The sequence below is a fragment of the Gracilinanus agilis genome, chromosome 3 (genome assembly GCF_016433145.1).
Source record: "Gracilinanus agilis isolate LMUSP501 chromosome 3, AgileGrace, whole genome shotgun sequence".
Lineage (NCBI taxonomy): Eukaryota > Metazoa > Chordata > Mammalia > Didelphimorphia > Didelphidae > Gracilinanus > Gracilinanus agilis.
Genome location: NC_058132.1, coordinates 143,025,151 through 143,044,341, shown reverse-complemented (window position 1 = coordinate 143,044,341; position 19,191 = coordinate 143,025,151). Strand labels below are relative to the sequence as shown.

The 19,191-nt window shown below is 36.2% G+C and overlaps 1 protein-coding gene across 1 annotated transcript in view; it reads right to left on the bottom strand.

Moving 5' to 3' along the window:
- The window catches only part of ATP8A2 (ATPase phospholipid transporting 8A2), a 727,903-nt gene that overhangs the window by 165,070 nt on the left and 543,642 nt on the right, over positions 1 to 19,191 (bottom strand). The window contains exons 34-35 of the mRNA XM_044668968.1: positions 6,113 to 6,174; positions 5,477 to 5,533 (exon numbers count right to left, since the gene is read on the bottom strand). Of these exons, the coding sequence (XP_044524903.1) occupies positions 5,477 to 5,533; positions 6,113 to 6,174 (119 nt within the window). The remainder of the gene's footprint in view (positions 1 to 5,476; positions 5,534 to 6,112; positions 6,175 to 19,191) is intronic.

Below are 19,191 nucleotides of genomic sequence, written 5' to 3'. Positions count from 1 at the left end.
CATTCTTTCTGCAAACCAAAGATTCTAGCCATGGATTCAGGTGACAGACGGTGAAAGTCGTGGTGATCTTGTTCATAACAATCTTTCAGGATGGTGACGCAGCTACTAACCCCCTGCAACAGTTTTAAGTGACTTACTCTTAGTCAGCCAGCTATTAAACATCAGAGGGAGGCTATAACTTCTGGTCTGATTCTGAATCCTGCTCTTTCTTCCCTGTACTGCATTGTCTCCGAGACGGCAGTAAACTGAACAAAGACTCACACTCAGCCTCGACTTTTCCGGAGCCTGATGTACCAATTCAAGGACGAATAATTATCTAATTTGGAGTTTACCTATGCCTTTCTGCTTTTGCCTGCTCAAGAGAACTGAACATCCTACAGAAAAGGGCTTTCTAGATTCTATAGCTAAACATGAAATCCAACTTTATGAATTTTTTTCCCCTTTGGGAATAAATGTGATAAGATAAATACAATCTCTCATTAAGTGCTAAATGCAGGTGTATGACCTGAGTTCTGTTAGGAATTCAGGATGTATAGATACAATTTATATCAGAAACTACCAAGATAAAGAGAGAAAAATATCTAGCAGAAATGAGCTTTAGATTATCACTAGATGAAAGAAGAAACCTTTTCAGAGGGATACTTTTCTGTATTTCCCAGAAATATCATTTCTATTTTTATTAAAAACACTCACTGTAATGAAGCTTTAATGTTTATAAAGTACTTTCCATGATAAGCCTATGAGTGAGGTAGTGTATTTATTATTATCTTCATTCTAAAGATTAGAAAAACGGAGCTCAGGTTTTTAATAACTTGCCCTGGCTCACATGGTACAAATCAAAGTTGGGTTTTGAACTAGAGTCTTTTCTGACTTAAGAGACAGAACTCTCTAAAGTTTGTAGCTTTTTTTTTTTTTTGCTAACACCAGAGGAAAAAGTTTGAAGAATCCATATGCAAAATTCAATTAGCTAAATGTTAGCAAAGCATGTGCACTTAGGGACGGATTAGAATTAGGGAGAGAGAAGTCACACTTGGGAAAAGTGCTGACTCCAGCCCAAGGATCTGGTTTGGAATCATAACTCCAACATTTACTGGGTGAGTGACCACCAAAAGGCATTCCTCCTCGTTAGGAGCCTCAGTCCCCTCATTTGTAAAACATGAAGAACCGCTTAGTACCTATAGATCACAGAGTTTTTCTGAGGAAAGGCTTTTAAAAGTTTCAAGTACTCTAAATATATGATTTTAATTTTGTTGTTGTTGAGTCCTTTTCGTCACATCTAGCCCTTTGTGATTTATTTGGGATTTCCTTGGTAAAGAACCTGGGGTGGTTTGCCATTTCCTTCTCCAGCTCATTTTTAAAATGAGGAAACTGAGGCAAACAGTGATAAGTGACTTGCCCAGGGTCACACAGCTTGTAGGTGTTTGAGGCCACATTTGAACTGAGGTCCTCCTGACTCCAGGACCTATGTACTACACCAGTAAGGAGTTCTATGAGTTTAATAGCTGTGCCCTATCCACAAGGATTTATTAAGTGCCCACCATGCTCAGTGCTGGGCTATCAGAGGAGATCATCTGTGCAAATGTTAGTATGTATAACAGTTGCAAAAGAAAAGCAAAGTTTGAGAGAGCCATACTCAGAGCTGTGAGCCAAGGATCATGAGGGCCCTCATGGAGAGGGGACACTTGAGCTGAGGTATTATGGGAGCGAGGGATCCTAAGAGGCAGAGGTGAAGAGAGATTGCCTCTCAGGCCCGGGGGGACAGCCTGGACAAAGGCATGGAGGCTAGAGATGGAGTGTTACATGTGATAAACAAGGAGGTCAGGGGCACTTTCTGGTCTCCTCGGCTAGTTGAGCTTCCTACTCTAGGGCGACCTTTCTTTTACTCTTTATGTGTCTTGTATGTTCCCATTTATTTACAATGGTCTCTCCCACTGGGATGTTAGTTTTGCTTGAAGGTAGGGACATGTGTGTGTACCTTTCTTTGTACTCTCGGCACTCTGACTAGCACTGAGCACACTGCAGATGTCTAAGAAATGCTTGCTGACTGGTTAGAGCTAAGAGTCCATGAAGAGGAGTACTGTGTTATCTGGGTAGAAAAATAGGAGGATGCTAGATTATAAAGGGCTCTAAATGCCAAAAGAGGTGCCTGCATTTGATCCTAGAGGAAACAGGGAGCCAGTGGAGTTTACTGAGTAGAGGAGTAATACAGTTAGATTTGTGATTTAAATAAATAGTACTTTTAGGGTTGTGTGAAGGATGGTTTGTTAAGAGGTCAGACAGACTAGTAATGGAGAAGACAGAAGGATGTTAGTAAAAACACAAAAACATGAGATAAAAGACAATCTGCTGCTGTAATACTAGCTTATATCACTGATGGGTATTTAGATGCGTGGCATGCCAAAGGAGAATTTTTATGGACCACTTTTTTAAAAAAAAAAATCCCACATTTCTCCTCAAGCTGCCTTTCCATTTCTCTACCTGCTAAGCTAAGAGGACTGGTCTCTGGGGATGTATTCCATGTAACCAATCTACCTGATGATGGAGAAGGGGATCAGCTCAAAGCTGTGAACTTAATACTTTTAAAATAATGCACAGGTCTTCACTTATTGACTCTCTTGCAGCTGAAATAATAAGTGCTTTGCAATTCCAGGCCACCAGGTCAAACCCTGGCACTGTCCCTTTGATTAAGGCTGTCTGAGTGGTGAACTGGGAGATTTGCCACATGTACAATGCACATTTGCTAATAAGACTAAAGAGGAGAATCTTCCTAATTCCCAAGTTTCTGAAGCAGGTTTGAGAACAACACATCCACATCTTTTTCATAAATCTGAAGTACCCAGAAACTAGAAAGACAGATAGGAGTGACTTACAAATCTAAAAAAACTAAAATTGACCTTTACCTTGATCAATGAATAATGTTCTCAACCAAAGGTAGACAATAATAGCTATTATCATATGCTCATATTGCTGGGGGAGAATTTAAAGATATCCAAAAACCATGAATGCAGCAGGTATGGTATATATATATATATACACACACACACACGCACACACATACACACACACACACACACACACACACACACACACACACACACGGTATATTCCACTGCCAGCAATGGGATCTTCTGGCTACTCTAACAGCCAGAGACTTGACTATCCATGAAGAAAATTTGCTTCATACCCTATATCTCGTAAAGTGACTTCATAACTTTCTTCCTATACCAGATAAAAGAAGTACTGAATTCCTCAGGATACTCATATCTCAGGAAAAGATAACAAACAACAGGAAGAGCTAGAATGTATTTCCTCTTTTGGTTGGCTTGGTTCCATGTGAATCCCTGAATCGGGCCCCTAGATTATGGAGGGGGAACTAGGGAGGGACAGCAAGTTAGACATTCCAGAACACAGCCAATAGATGAATGTTCCTAAATGAATTCACAGAATCCCAGTGATAGGGGCTTTCTAGTCCAACTAGTACCTGAGTAAGAATCCCCTCTGAGGTATGTCCAAAAGAAAGTCATCAAGTGTTTGCCAGAAGATCTCAATGAACAGACACCCCACTACCTCCTGAAGCAGCCTATTCTTCTCTTGGATGGCTCTAATTGTTTGGTAGTTCTTCCTTATGTTAAGCCTGTTTGCCTCTTTAACTCCTACCTTTTGCTCCTGAGTTCTGTCCTCTGAGGACAAGAAGAACAGTTTTAATCCTTCTTTCACATAGCAGTCCTTCAGATAGCTGAAGACAGCTAGCATGTTCCACCTCTTCTCTGTAGAGTCTTCTCTTCTAATTAATATTTTTAGTTCCTTCAATTGAACCTCACAAAGCATGAATCTGAGGTCTTTCACAATGCTGGTTATCTTCTTCTCCAAGTTGCCAAAGTCCTTAAAATTTGGTATCTGGACCTTGTCCTTCATTTTTATAATATAGTATCCAATCTAACTTACCAATCAATAACTTGTCTCAATTATCCAGTTTCACAATAACTTATCTCCAGGATCTCAATGCCCTTTAAATTTAGTGCCTTAAACAACTTATCCATATGACCTGACCAGGGTACTATGTTGTTGCACACCAGCTCCCAGAACTCCTTTTTCTTTAGATAGCTGCTCTCTGAGTACACTCACCCAATATATATTCATGAAGTTGATTTTCTGTAGCCATGGCTAAGAAAGACCTTACCTTTGTCAAATTTAATTTTAGATTCAGTCCTATATTTCCAGACTCTTGATAATCTTTGTGAATTGTCTGCCATCCAATGTGTTAGCTAGTGTTCCTACCTTGGGCTCACAAATTCCTTTGGTAAAACAACATGCAAAATACATATTGCTAATTTAAGAAGTATCAGGCTGTGTGACATTGTGAACAGAGAGTCATCTCAGTCACAAAGAAACAATCAATCACAGAAACTCAATCAGAATCTCAATGACAATCATTGCCACCTCCGGCACTACTTGCTTTGTGATCCTTGGGAAGCTACTCACCACTCCCAGGACTCTGCACAACTTTGCCTATACCACTGAAATCACGAGGCCTACACATTACAACATGTAATATTTTTCTTCCTTTGCTGGCATAGTTTGCTAGCATTTGGGGGTAGGGGCCTGAACCTGTGAATTCATCTTTGTTAGGTAGTCTTCAGTGTGGAACAGTGTGGAACTCCTTATATTCAATAATTTCCTTCCCTGCTATGGTCTACTTGGTCCTCTAAGTAGCTCTTTTCTCAAGGCCTAGTGAGTGTCTAGGAATCCAGAGTAAATTTTTTTTACCCCTTCTCTTTACTAAGTTAATATTTATCCTGAAATATTGAGCCAAATGTTATTTCATAGAACATGGATAAAAGACAAGTGACCACATAGGTGAAGACTATGTCAAACTTCAGGAAATTAAGAAGAAATGGGAAACATAAAAGGGAAAAAAGGTAGGAGGAATGAGGACAAATAGTTTGAATAAATGTAAAGGTGTCAAGATATCAACCTGACCATAGTAACTGCTTTTGGGATATCCACAACCACATTATTCCTCAAGCAGTGAAGTCACAAATCAGTCGGTATTCTTGCTACATTATTAATTGCCTCAGGAAAAGAATATGTGGTAAGCTATATAATCTAACTGTTCATAGGTGACAAGCTCATAAAACCTGATTTTCTTCCCTTACAATATTCAGAGTGTACCTTGGCATAGAGTGATACCATGTTAAATTTCATTATAAACACGTTGGGTCATTTAACACAGGTCTCAGTTAATGGAACGCTAAATGAAGCCTACTTCAAATGCCAGGCATGCAAACTGAACAGCTGGAAAACTTCAGTTGGGAAATTAGCTGTGATATGGATCAACCTACTACATGAAAATGTAAAACCAAAGTTTTATTTGTTACCCAGCCTCCCCTGATTCTCAATGATAAATCAACATGTACAATGAAAATGGCTACAGATAATGCAGACACTAAGATATACTATACACAGGAATATTTACCTTCGTCCAAGCTCTTGTCTCTAAACCAGCTTTCAGACAAACAGTAACAACAACATACTGTGGAAAGAGGAATGGAGTCAAAATGTATTCTTATGACGTCATATTTCCCCCTTAGAAATCATCTTGCCCCAATAGTCCTTTATGGCAGTCTTAAGTGATGGAGATTTTTTAAAAAAATCTGGCTGCGGAGGTAGAAATGGGCATATTCCCCCTGCCCCAGCCCACCCCCAGGAGATTCTCGCCTTGGTGAGTACCCTTCTCTTACCCCAAGTTATCATCTCAAGGCTTAGGTAACTTGACATCTTCTCAAACCTGCTTATTTTATGCCTACTTTTTCTAGTTGAATAACACAGACCTCTTGGTGGAGTTGGGAAGAAATCCCAAAGGTTTTTATTTCTTGGGATATGCATATACACACACATATGTAGATACATATGTTCTCAGACCGTGACTTTTTGCAAATAAATGGTCAAAAATCATTCCCCAGTAATTTTTGTTTTTCAGGCATATCCATCAAATAGGTATCAGCACAATAAATTAAAATACAACAATCAGTAATGCTCTTAATGAGTAAAGAGCCATTAAGAATAGCACACCTGTGACACTAGAAAAAAGGGAGGGCACTGGAAGACTTACTGTATAAACAATGTTTCCCACAAATAAGTAGTCTACAACACGACCACTGGCCAGCACAGCATCTGAAAAATGAAAAAATCATTATATAGTTCAATGATATAAATGTAATCCTAAGAGTCAAATTCTCTTTTAAAAAATTCAGGATTATAAAACTTGAGAATATACATTCTCATACAGAGATCACACTTCATTCCAAAGAGTAGGAATTTCAGTCTGATGTTATCAAGGGAACAAATATTGACCAGACAGTAGGAGGGTTATATGTTAATGGCTATTGTTTAAAGTGGTTACATTTTGATGTTGCATTGTCTATGGTACTCTTATGTTTCTTTCTCCTCCTGATACCTCTAACTTCTATATTTCAAACTCTTTCCAAAAAGCTACTGTTAAATGTATATAGCATTTGTTTTTCTTTTTTTAAAGGTATAATAAAAATGGAACATCACAGCCATTATGAGCATTGTTAGTATGACCCTTGGCTAGTGCTCTAGTTCTAACACCTGCTGTTTCTGCAGTAAAAAAGAAGCAGTTGAGTAAGTATATGTTAATATATCTCTAGAAGGTACCAATCTTGGCAGGTTTTCACATGTCCATTTCTAATTCTTTATATATATATATACCCCCTTACCTTCTGTCTTAGAATCAATACTGTGTATTGTTTGGTTCCAAGGCAGAAGAGTGGCAGGGTCACACATCTAGGAAGTGTTTGAGGCCAGATTTCCATTTCTAATTCTTGCTGGGCTGGGATAGAAACTCCATATAAAAAGATGACAACTATACACATGCCCAGTGAATTTGTAATTGAACTCAAAAAATTCCCAAACATGACCATTAGTTAGTTTTTATATACAACTAAATTGGGGGCACTTACATTGCTTTGAGAGAATCCTGGGTAATAGGTGTGGGATTTTATGAATTCATACTTAATTTTTTTCCATTTGTCCTTTCCAGAATACTAAGTACAATATGCCACAATAATGAAAATATAATTCCAATAGTTACATAATTCATGTCTACTAATACTAAGGCTGTTCAGGAAAGTCCAAATTGCATTTCTCCTGGTAAATTGCCTATTCTTTAGATCTAGAAAGGTTTCTTCAGATTAATTCTTCTGTCATCTTCAAAACTATACCTGTGGCTCTTGCTTAAGTTTATAGACTCAACTTCATTTTTACCTTATGATTCTCAATAGCCTCTTTCACAAATTCTCCTGTTCTTAATAAAAATGAAGACCAGCCAAGCTCCAGCTTCACAGTTGAACCAGAGCCTAGACTCCTCTATACCTAAACCAAAGGAAGCAACCCAGGGCAACTAGTTGCTGAGATCTGTTGCTGGCCTGGATTCAGAAACAAGGATGAGGATCCAAGGGACCCATATCTTCACTACCAAACACAAGAGTTGGAGAAAATTAGCTGTGAAGATAAATATTTTTAAGATGGGTTTGGGATTGGGAAGTGTGAGAGGAACATTTTACCCCTAACTGGAAAAATAGAAGATTTCAGGGAGCAGAGTGTTTAGGATTATCCTACTAGATTATATACAGCAAGTAGAGGGAGGTCAGAATCTCTGCAGACCTACATTGAACAGAAAGAAGGGTGTGGACCAAGGATTAAGGAGAGAAGGTCCTCTCTAAGCTAAGTTAGGCTTCAAAAAATAATAAAAAGTTGACTAGAAAATAGCTATTAACATCTTCTGGGTTTCATTTTCTGTGACTGGTACCAAGGTGATTTAATGTAATATTCCATATTTGTGGATAAGTACATAAGACTCAGCAAATAGGCACTTAAGATTACATAAAATATAATTTCTTTTCTACTAAATGAAGAGATTATATCACAAGGGTAAATTCTACAAGGCCTACTTAGTCAATTTCCCCTAGATAATTTTTTAAAAATTACGAACAATATTAAGGACCAATATGGCTAATTAAACTTGCCTTATAACTTTTTACATTTAAATAAATTAACTTCAATAAATATGTCTTAACTTTTTAGTCAGTTATTTTATGTTTCCATCAGGATTTTCACTTGTCTTTTTATATTGTCCTTTTTTTGTGTGTGTACTGTTGTGTTCTGGTTTTACTTTCTTTTTTTTTCCAGGTATTTGTTGTTTTTGCTAAGACATTTAAGCTACAGTCCCAGCCTGGAATTATTTGTTCAAGGGTAAGGGCTGTTTTCCAAATTTTATTGTTTATTATGCCAGACTATTCCTCAAAAAAATTATACAAGTCTGAAATACCTCCAGTGATGTATGAGTTTCTCTATAACTAGCCAGCACTGAATTTCATTTCTTTTTTAATTTGATGTATAAGGGTCCAGTTGATTTTATTATAATAACTGAACGAGCAATAATTTGAAAGTAATATATAATTGTAAGGGACAAAAATTTTGGAAAATGAGTTGTTTTATATCTATAGTACTTAACCAGGAATTTAACAACAAAAAATTAGTCTATTGGATTCTATTCATTCACTCTAACTTGAAGTGTATCTTCTGGTTTCACATCTCTTACTTTGTGACCAAAATGGCATATATTTTCTTTATGAAAATAGCAAATACCTACTTTGAAAGCCTGTGAAGTTCTATAAATAGTGAGCACTGATCGGTGCTAGAAAAATCCTAGTATTAGATAAGTATTAGTATTCAGAACTACTAAATAAACATGATAGAAGCAAAAGGCAAAGTGGAAAGCCATGCTTGGGCAATATCTGAAATATTAGAGAAGGCTCAAAGAGATAAAAATTCTATCAGATATGAACTGATTCAAGGAATAAATGATATAGGATAGTTGATTGAAAAAAGTTTAGGGTATATTTTATGTCTATGCAATATAAGAAAAAATAAATACCGGATAAAGGAAATTCTATGTTTATAAGAAAGGTGAAAAATTTATAAAGAGAAAAGTATCTTTTCATCAGTAGAGGTAGAAAAATGAGTCTTGAACATAAAACAAAAGTACTTGAGGGAAAAAAATGAAAATAAATAATGTAGAGTGCAATAACTTAATGGGGATATTTCTAGAAAAGCAAATTAAGTACACTATGGCAAAAAAAGTAAGTCTAAGATTGCTGTGCTTTGAATATAATAAAACAAACCAGAAAAATCAGGATTGTGGGGAGTCTTCTACAAAGACTACAGTTCTTTTACTGTGTTTACTTTAGGGCACTTCATTACTAGAAAGATAAAGAGGAGTGGAGGAAGTTCAGAGAAATGGAACATAGATAATTATGAAGAAGAGGGACACACATGAAGAAAGAACTAGAATAATGTACTGTTTGGCTGAGGGAAACAGAGTGTATGGGACACAACTGTCTGCAAATTGCAGGGGCTTAACCATACAGAAGAGAAAAGACATATGAAGCTTTGGTTTAAATAAAAGTGGTCCTAAAAGCAAGGATAACTTGATGGAACCAAATTTTGGTGGGTTTAATAGCTAGGAAAAAATCCCTTCTGTGAGTTCTGCTGGAATGGACACTAATCCATTAAGAGAAATAAAGGAAACTCTTCCCAGGAGATATTTAATAATAGGCTGACCAAAGAAGTAAAATATTTGTGAGACAATTTGGCACCAAAAAAAGGAAAGGGATAAAGTAACCCAACAGATCTGTTCAAACTCTGCTTTCAGGGATTTTACCAAGTATTTTCCTTTTGTCTTTTTCCTGCATAGACAATTAAATTAAGATGATTCTGAATTACAATTAAAACATATTGGAGCATAGATTAACAGGAGAGGAAAGGGAATACTTAAATAAATCCATATCAGAAAAAGAAATTGAACTAGTCTTCAAAGAACTCCCTAAGAAAAAATCACCAGGGTCAGATGGATTCACAAGTGAATTTTATCAAACATTTAAAGAACAATTAAACCCAATACTTCACAAACTATTTGACAAAACAGGTAAAGAAGGAGTCTTACCAAATTTTTTTTTGATACAACTATGGTACTGATTCCCAAGCCAGGAAAACCAAAAACAAAAAAGGAAAACTATAGAGCAGTAGCATTAATGAACATAGGTACAAAATTATTAAATAAAATACTAGCTAAAAGGCTACAACAAGTTATCACAAGGATTATTCACTATGACCACATGGGATTCATATCAGTAATGTAAGGATGGTTTAATATTAGGAAAACCATCCATATAATCGACCATATCAACAATCAAACTAACAGAAATCACATGATTATCTCAATAGATGCAGAAAAAGCCTTTGACAAAATACAATATCCATTCCTATTGAAAACGCTAGAAAATATAGGAAAAAAGGGCCTTTCCTCAAAATAATACACAGTATTTATTTAAAAGCATCGGCAAGTATCATCTGCAATGGGCATAAGTTAAGTGTCTTCCCAATAAGATCAGGAGTGAGGCAGAGATGTCCATTATTACCACTACTATTTAATATTGTACTAGAAATGCTAGCAGTAGCAATTAGAGAAGAAAAGGAAATTGAAGGGATCAAAGTAGGCAATGAGGAAACTAAACTATCATTCTTTGCAGATGACATGATGGTATGCCTAGAGAATCCAAGAAAATCAATTAAAAAACTGGTAGAAATAATCAATAACTTTAGCAGTCACAGAGTACAAAACAAACCCACATAAATCATCGACATTCCTATGTTTCCAACAAAACTCAGCAGCAGGAGTTAGAAAGAGAAACTCCATTGAAAATTACTATAGACAATATAAAAGATTTAGGAATCTGTTTGCCAAGAAAAACACAGGAATTATATGAACACAACTACAAAACACTTTCCACACAATTAAAACTAGATCTAAACAATTGGAAAAACATTAATTGCTCATGGGTAGGATGAGCTAATATAATAAAAATGACAATCCTACCCAAATTAATTTACTTATTCAGTGCCATGACCTATCAAACTACTAAAATGCTTTTTTACATAATTAGAAAAAAATTATTATAAGATTCATCTGGAAGAACAAAAGATCAAGAATATCAAGGGAAATAATGAAAAATATGTGAAGAATGGAGGCCTGGCTTTACCAGATCTCAAAGCAGTGATCATCAAAACCACATGGCACTGGCTTAGAGACAGAAGGGTGGATCAATGAAATAGACCTGGAGTAAATGACAGTAGCAAGATAGTGTTCAATAAACCCAAAGATCCCAGCTTTTGGGACAAGAACCCACTACTTACAAAAACTGCTGGGAAAATTGGAAAACAGTATGGGAGAAATTAGGCTTAGGTCTTATACCCTATGCCAAGATTAAGTCAGAGTGGGTAAATGACTTAAATATAGAGAGGGAAATCCTAAACAAATTAGGTGAACATAGACCAGTATACATGTCGGATCTGTGGGAAACAAAGGAATTTAAGACCAAGCAGGAGATAGAGAACACTACAAAATATAAAATGAATAATTTTGATTATATTAAATTAAAAAGTTTCTGTACAAACAAAACCAATGCGACCAAAATTAGAAGGAAAGCAACAAGTTAGGAAAAAATCTTTATAACAAAAACCTCTGACAAAGGCCTAATTACTCAAATATTTAAGGAGCTAAATAAATTATGCAAAAAATCAAGCCATTCTCCAATTGACAAATGGGCAAAGGACATGAATAGACAATTTTCAGATAAAAATCAAAACTAAGCACATTAAAAAGTGTTCTAAATCTCTTATAATTAGAGAAATGCAAATCAAAGCAACTCTGAGGTACCACCTCACACCTAGCAGATTAGTTAATATGATAGTAAAGGAAAATAATAAATGTTGGAGGGGTTGGGGCAAAATCGGGACACTAATGCATTGCTGGTGAAGTTGTGAATTAATCCAGCTATCTGGAAGACAATTTGGAATTATGTGCAAAGGGCTTTAAAAGGCTTCCTGTCCTTTGATCAAGACATACCACTGCTGGGTTTGTACCCCAAAGAGATAATAAGGAAAAATACTTGTACAAAAATATAGCCACGCTTTCTGTGGTGGCAAAAAATTGGAAAATTAAGACTTGTCCCTTGATTGGGGAATGACTGAACAAATTGTGGTATATGATGGTGATGGAATATTATTGTGCTGTAAGGAATAATGATCTGGAGGAATTCCACGTGACCTGGGAGAACCTCAATGAACTGATGCAGAGTGAAATAAGCAGAAGTAGAACAACATTGTACACAGAAAGTAAAATATTGGGGAAAATTCCAATGTAATAGACTTTGCTACTAGTAGCAATGCAACAAGCCAGAACACTCCTGAAGGATTTTTGGGAAAGAATGCTTTCCACATTGAGAGAAAGGACTATGGGAGTAGAAATGCAAAAGCAAAACATATGACATCACTCATCACATATATATATGAGTATATGATTTGGTGTTTAGGCTTTAAAAAATCTCTCTATAGCAAAAACGAATAATATGGAAATAAGTATCAAATGATAATATTTGTACAACTCAGTGGAACTGCTTGTCAGCTCTGGCAGGGGGGAGGGAAGAGGTGAGGAAAAGAAAATGAAACATGTAAGTGTGGAAAAATATTTAAAAATTAAAATAAAAAAACATATTGGAGGAGGCAGCTAGGTAGCTTAGTGGATTGAGAGCCAGGCCTAGAGATGGGAGGCCCTATGTTCAAATCTGACTTCAGACACTGCCTAGCTGTGAGACCTGGGCAAGTCACTTAACCCCTATTGTCTAGCTCTTACCATTGCTTTTCTGCCTTGGAGCCTATACAAAGTACTCATTCTAAAACAGAAGGTAAGGGTTAAAAAATTGCATTGGATTTGGTTTCAGGGGACCTGGGTTCAAATTCTGTTACTGTTACTACTTGTGTAATTTGAAGCAGATCTTTATTTATGATCCCACAATTCTCAAAGTAACACATCATCCTTCTAGAGTTAAAGGCTACATCAGGAATTTAAGTCCAGAGAAGTATACCTTCTTCACAAGTCAGGTCTAATGCCAACTTGAAAGAATATTTTCTTTTTCACTTGAAAGGAAAGTGGATAGATAAATCAGATAGTGGATAGATGGCCACTTTGGAGTTCAAGCCTTCCTTCTGACACATACTAGCTGTGGGATTGTAGACAAGGAACTGAAGAAATTCTCTAAGATGGTAATATATAGACTAAGATCTGTCAAGTGCCTTAGAAAAGCTAGTTGATTTGAAAACATCTGCATCCAAATAGTTGTTCTGTGTACCCTCCTAGGGAAATCCTCCCAGAACATGCATTTTCACTGTCTGTAATTGAACTAATTTAATGGTAGTAACTGTAGGCTCTAGTCTCTGGTTATAACCTGCCAAAAAGTTAGCCTTGCAGAACATAAGTTCACAGGAATTTCTTGTGGATAAAAATAATCATAAGCTGGAGCCCACTGAGAATTCAAGGTTATAAAACACCAATTAGGCTATTTCATTTGTTCCTAAGGCAGGTTGCCTTCCATACATTTCTGTCTTCTTTGTCTAGCCTAAGTCTAGCATCAGGATTCTGCCATTTCCCTCAGGATAACTTCTTTCCTGTGGTTTAGCGGATATCATTGCCAGTCAGTAGTTCCTGATTTTAGGTTACTTTCTGAGGCTTACATTTATCCTCCCCCCTCCTTTGTTATTCTTGCCAATTCTTTCATTTGGATACATGCTTCAAGTATTTCCGAATGTTCACTTTTCTCTCTCCCTTGATTAATGTATAAATTAATATCTGAATTCCTTAAACATGCAGTCCAGGTCATGACTGCTGGGAAGTTTTTAATGTAAGACCAAGAAAATTTAAAACTTAAAAATGTCACACTTTAGCTATGTAGTCCCCAAATCACATTTATAATTCCTAGACTTGATAATATATGGATTCTTTTCCCTCTATAATCTTCCCTGCTCTATTCTGGATTCTTCTCTGATATACTGATTTTATTCTTAACCTAACTTCATGGATTATGAAGTCTGAGGGTGATACAGGCAACTAGGACAAGAAAGGAAGTCAGGAAGACTTGAGTTTGAATTCTGGCTCAGACATTAACTAGCTGTATGCCTTTGGGCAAGCCCTTTAGCATTGTTAAGCCTCAGTTACCTCAACTGTAAAACAGCGATAATCCAATTACCTCACAGGTGATTGTGAGGATCAAATTAGATAATCTAAATTAGAACACCTTATAAATGCTACTAATAAAATAAAGCAGGAAGAAAACAAACTTGCATTACCAATTTTGTTAAATATATAAGACATATGATGGCAACTCTGGTGAAATACTAGGTAAAGGAAGACACTGAGTTTGGGGCATGTGGTAAATGTAATTTTCCATACTATCACTGCCCCTTATCATCAGGGACAAATGAGAGTTTGTTTTATCAGTCCAAGGTTTTAGAAATGACTTCTGCTCTTTTCTAAAACAAAGCTCCCCTCTAAAAACAAACAGAAATTCCTTTTGCTACTCCTTAGAGAAAACATTTTACTCAACACTAAAACAAATTTGAAGCTGGGAAGGATCTTAAATAGTCATCCATTTCCCCCATTTCCCTCTTCCCCACCAGAATCACACCTTCATCAATCAAGACCTATGGTGGCCTCTCCTAATCTCAGGGTTCATCAGTCAAAGACAGACAATGATTTCCCTCAATGATCAGCTTCAATGTTTAACATTAACTGCTAAAGAGTTTTCTTATGTCTGACCTAAGTCTCATGCTGAAACTTCAGCCCATTTCCTCCTGTTGATCTTGTCAACACTTGGAAGCTCTGAAATTACATTTTGGATGGTTGCAGGACTGCAAAGCTTAGTCATCTTTGAAGTATCACTGTTTAAAAAACCATTTGGTTTTCATTAATGGCTAAACTTTAAATTCTCATGTCAAATCATGGTGTAAAAGTTGGTTCAACTAATTTTTGTTTTTATCCTGACATTATAGTCTGTGTGAAGATATGATATAAATCATTGTTAAGTACCTGGAGAATGGGTATTACCTGACTACCAAAGAAAAGGATACCAGATTGCATATAGGTACATTTATTTCAGTTGAAAATTCTGTTATTAATATGTATTTCATTCAAATATTAACATTTTAAATATATATTTAGAGAGGTGGCATGATATCATAGGTAGTGACCTAACAGAAAGGCAGAGATGCAAATCTCTGAGATGCTGGCTGAACTACCTTGGAAGGGTCATTGCATTTTGTCAAGTGTTTCCAGGTAACTCTCTAATCTTTCAACCTTCTGATAGAGAAATGATAAGACTCAGAGTGGAGATTCAGACTTATTTTCTTTCTTATATTATTTTGAGACATGGCTAATGTAGGAATCTGTCTTTCTCGACAGTATACATTTGTAATGTTTTTGTTTTTCTTGTTTTCTCAATTGGTAAGAGATGAGAAAGAGAATTTGGAAATGAAAATAATATTAAGTTTACATTTTTAAGAAGAATTTAAGTTGTAGAGGGAGTTCCTTACTGAGAGATTCTTATATGAGTAAAATGGCAGGCTCCATAAAAAATATACACATCTATGCCTATATCTATATATCCAGAGCTTTATCAGCTTAAAACTGCACTTAGACTTGGGGATACCCTGCATATTTACATAGACACACTAATTTGTTCTAAACTTAAACAGATATGTAATTTTTAAAGGCTATTTAAAATTAATTTAAGGGTTTTTTAAACCCTTTTACTACTACATTAAAGAAGTAAGGAGCTAAGTATTTCTCAGGTAGCTGCTACCAATAAATAAATAACTTAAAACATTTTTAAACAAAAGAGAAAAAAAAAGAGGTTAGTTTTTCTCTAGCCTCCTGTACTATTGGGAATGATGACACTATTTAGCTGGATGAAGTCAAGAGGCAGGCAAAATTTTGCAATTCAATGTCACGGATTTAGCATTTGTGGATGTCTTGGGTGAGAGATGGACTTGATCTTTATTTCTTCCTGAATGCTATGGTATAGGGCAAGAAGAGACAGACATTAAGACCAATATGTTCTGGCTTAGGACCCTTAACTTGGAAAAAATTTTCCCTTTGGTCCAGGTTTAAGTATTATTAAAAAAAAGAAGAGTTATTCTCATTTAGATCTGAGGGAGTTGGGAACAACACTGGGACAAAGGGAAAAAGCATGGGAAGAAGCCTCAGAATAATAAGAACTCACATTTATTTAGCAGTTCAACATTAATAATCTTTATAAGGTGTTTCGTCCCAAGTCAGCCTGGAGCTGGATAGCACAAGTTTTATTATGTCCATTTTGTAGATGATGAAATACAAAGAGAGATAAAGTGATTTGCCCATGTCCTAGCTAGAAACCCCAGACCTAAGATGAGAATATGTTTCCTGATTCCAGGACTCTCTATTCTTTCCACCGCATTATTATTTCTCTTGGAAAATGAGTCCCTGACTCTACCATGTAATAATTCTATGAAACAGAAAAAGTACACAACTTCTATAAGCCTCAGTTTCCTCATCTGTAAACAGGAATAATAATACGTGCATTTGGTAACCTCAAAGGACACTGTGAAGCTCAAATGGAATTAATATTTTCAAAAGAGTGTCATTGACTTCAAATGCTTTTATTTGTCATTAAATTATCAGTAATATTGTTGAAGGGGCAACCTGGTGGCACAGTGGATAGAGTGCTGGGCCTGGAGTCAGGAAGACTCATCTTTCCAAGTTTAAATCTGGCCTCGGACACTTATTAGCTGCATTGCTCCAGGCAAGTCACTTCACCCTTTTTTGCCTCAGTTTCCTCATCTGTAAAATGAACTGGAGAAGGAAATGGCTCCAGAATCTTTGCCAAGAAAACCCTCAATGGGACCAAGAACAGTCAGAGATGACTGAAAAACAACCAAATGACAATAATATTGTTTAAAGTTTAAAATGCACATCCCAGCTCCACAGACCAGGATGGGCAACATATTCTTTGGGAGAAGGAAAATCACAATAATGTCCAGATGAAAGGATAAAAACAATCTTAAGGGAGTAATTGTGTCCAGACAACAGGGGCATTGCCTTAGTAGTGAGACTTGCGCATGACTCTCACTCAGGCTTGTGAATGCAGTTACTCAAAGGAGACACACTATGTACTGAAATATGGAGTATAATCAGTGTCTTCCCTCAGAAACTTTAACATCTGGGCTGACTAAGACAGATGTGTGCTGAGCTCTTGAAAATATTTGTGGGGGGAAATACTCTCCACATAAGCAGTTAATGGCATTTCTAGCTTTAAATAAAACAAAACATGAATGAATACTTCAGCATACTCAGAGGTGTTAGTTTTATAATACTTAAAACTATTAGTAAATGTTAATTAAAAGCATTAAGTCATTTCTGTATTCTACTATTAAACAGTGAATAAACTCCAACAACTACTAATTTGTTTCTGACAAAATTTCTGTTTAATAAAAACAAAATTATCGTGGGCAACTGAGACTTTTTTGAGATTCCCTTAAAAAAATAAAGGATAAAGGGAGCAGCTGGATGGCTCAGTGTTTAGAGAGCCGGACCTGGAGATAGGAGCTCTTAGGTTCAAATCCAACCTCAGATACTTTCTAGTTGTATGACCCTGGGCAAATCACTTAATCCCCATTGCCTAGCCCTTACTACTCATCTGCCTTAAAACTGATACTCAGGATCAGGGTAAGGGTTTATAAAAATAAAGGATATAACAAAATTAAGACACTTGATTTCAGGTAAAAATGTTTACATTTATTTCATAAAGAAATAGCAGCTCCACAGAATCAAAATCATGAACACTGTTCACATTAATGACTCTGTGTCTGCCTTACCAAGGGTACCCTATTCTGCTGGGATCATTTCTCTGGGAGTCATTGAAAATTCAATCCGGCCCCTATTCCCATAGTCACAGATGCTAGAACCCTTCCTGACCCTCACAGAACTCCATTGCTTCCAGAGCCCTTTTTGAGATGCTGCTGTGGAAATATCCCAGCTGCTGGAGATTCTGTCTAAACTTTCCTCTTCTTCAAACATTCCCTTCCTCTCTAGGCTTCAAAGGAACTGAAAGCAAAGAGAACCAAGACTACAGTCTTCAAGATGGCTCAGAGAGATTCAAAGACAGTCAGGGCTACTTATTATATTATATTGACCAAGTAACAAACAGGTATTTGTAGAATGCCTGGGAACATAACTGCTATGTTTAATGATGTTTTCAGAAGGAGAACATATTTAGAAATGAACTTTTGGAAAATAATCTTTTAATTCATTAGATATTGTCTCTAAAATGATCACATCTGTTTTTAACCCTCTATACATTAAAGAACTGTAGAATGGAAGCTCTTTGAAATCAGGAGCTGTTTTCCAGTTTTTATATGTATCTCCTGTGTTACTTAATAAATGTATATTGTATTGTAGGAAAAGGGTTTTTCTCCTTTCACTTCTCAGTCATTACACATCTTTTTAGAGTCACTTCTCAATTCTTTTGAAGCTAAGAGCCCAAGTTTTTACTTTATTTAGGCGTCTGACTCCTCTTTTCCTCTCATTAGTAAACCTTGCCAGAGAACAGTAAGAGAATCACAGTATTTAAAGCTCAAAAAGATCTTAGATATGAAACTCAAACCTCAATTGTTCTACATATTAGCAATTTTAGCAATAGGCAGATGAGGAGGAGGTAAAAACTGAGGCAAACAATTTAGATTGAGACCATAATATAAAGAAATTTAGGAGGTCTCTTTTTCAGAGTAGAAGCTTGAAGTACTCTTTGCCCTTGATAGTGGACACTATTTTCAAAAATAAAATGAGATTTTAAGGTTTTCTTCATAGAATCAATTTGTTCAAGTAAGTTGTACTACACATTAATATAATTAATGGGAAGGGAACAAGCAACTACAAAACACCTGCTATGTCAGACACTGGGTTAATTACTTTACAAATATTTCATTTCATCATCACAACAACCCTGGGAAATAGGTGTTAATATCTCCATTTTACAGTTGAGGAAACTGAGGCAGACAGCAGTTAAGCAACTTCCTTGGGATCATACAGCTGTTAAGCATCAGAAGCCAGACTCCTGATTCCAGGCCCAAGCTATCTGCTGTGCCTTAGTTAATCAAGTTATATCTAACAGGAAGTGTGAAGCTTTTTTTTTTTTTTTTTTTTTATGAAAGTCTGGAACTTCTGAGTTAATTTTTGAGAAC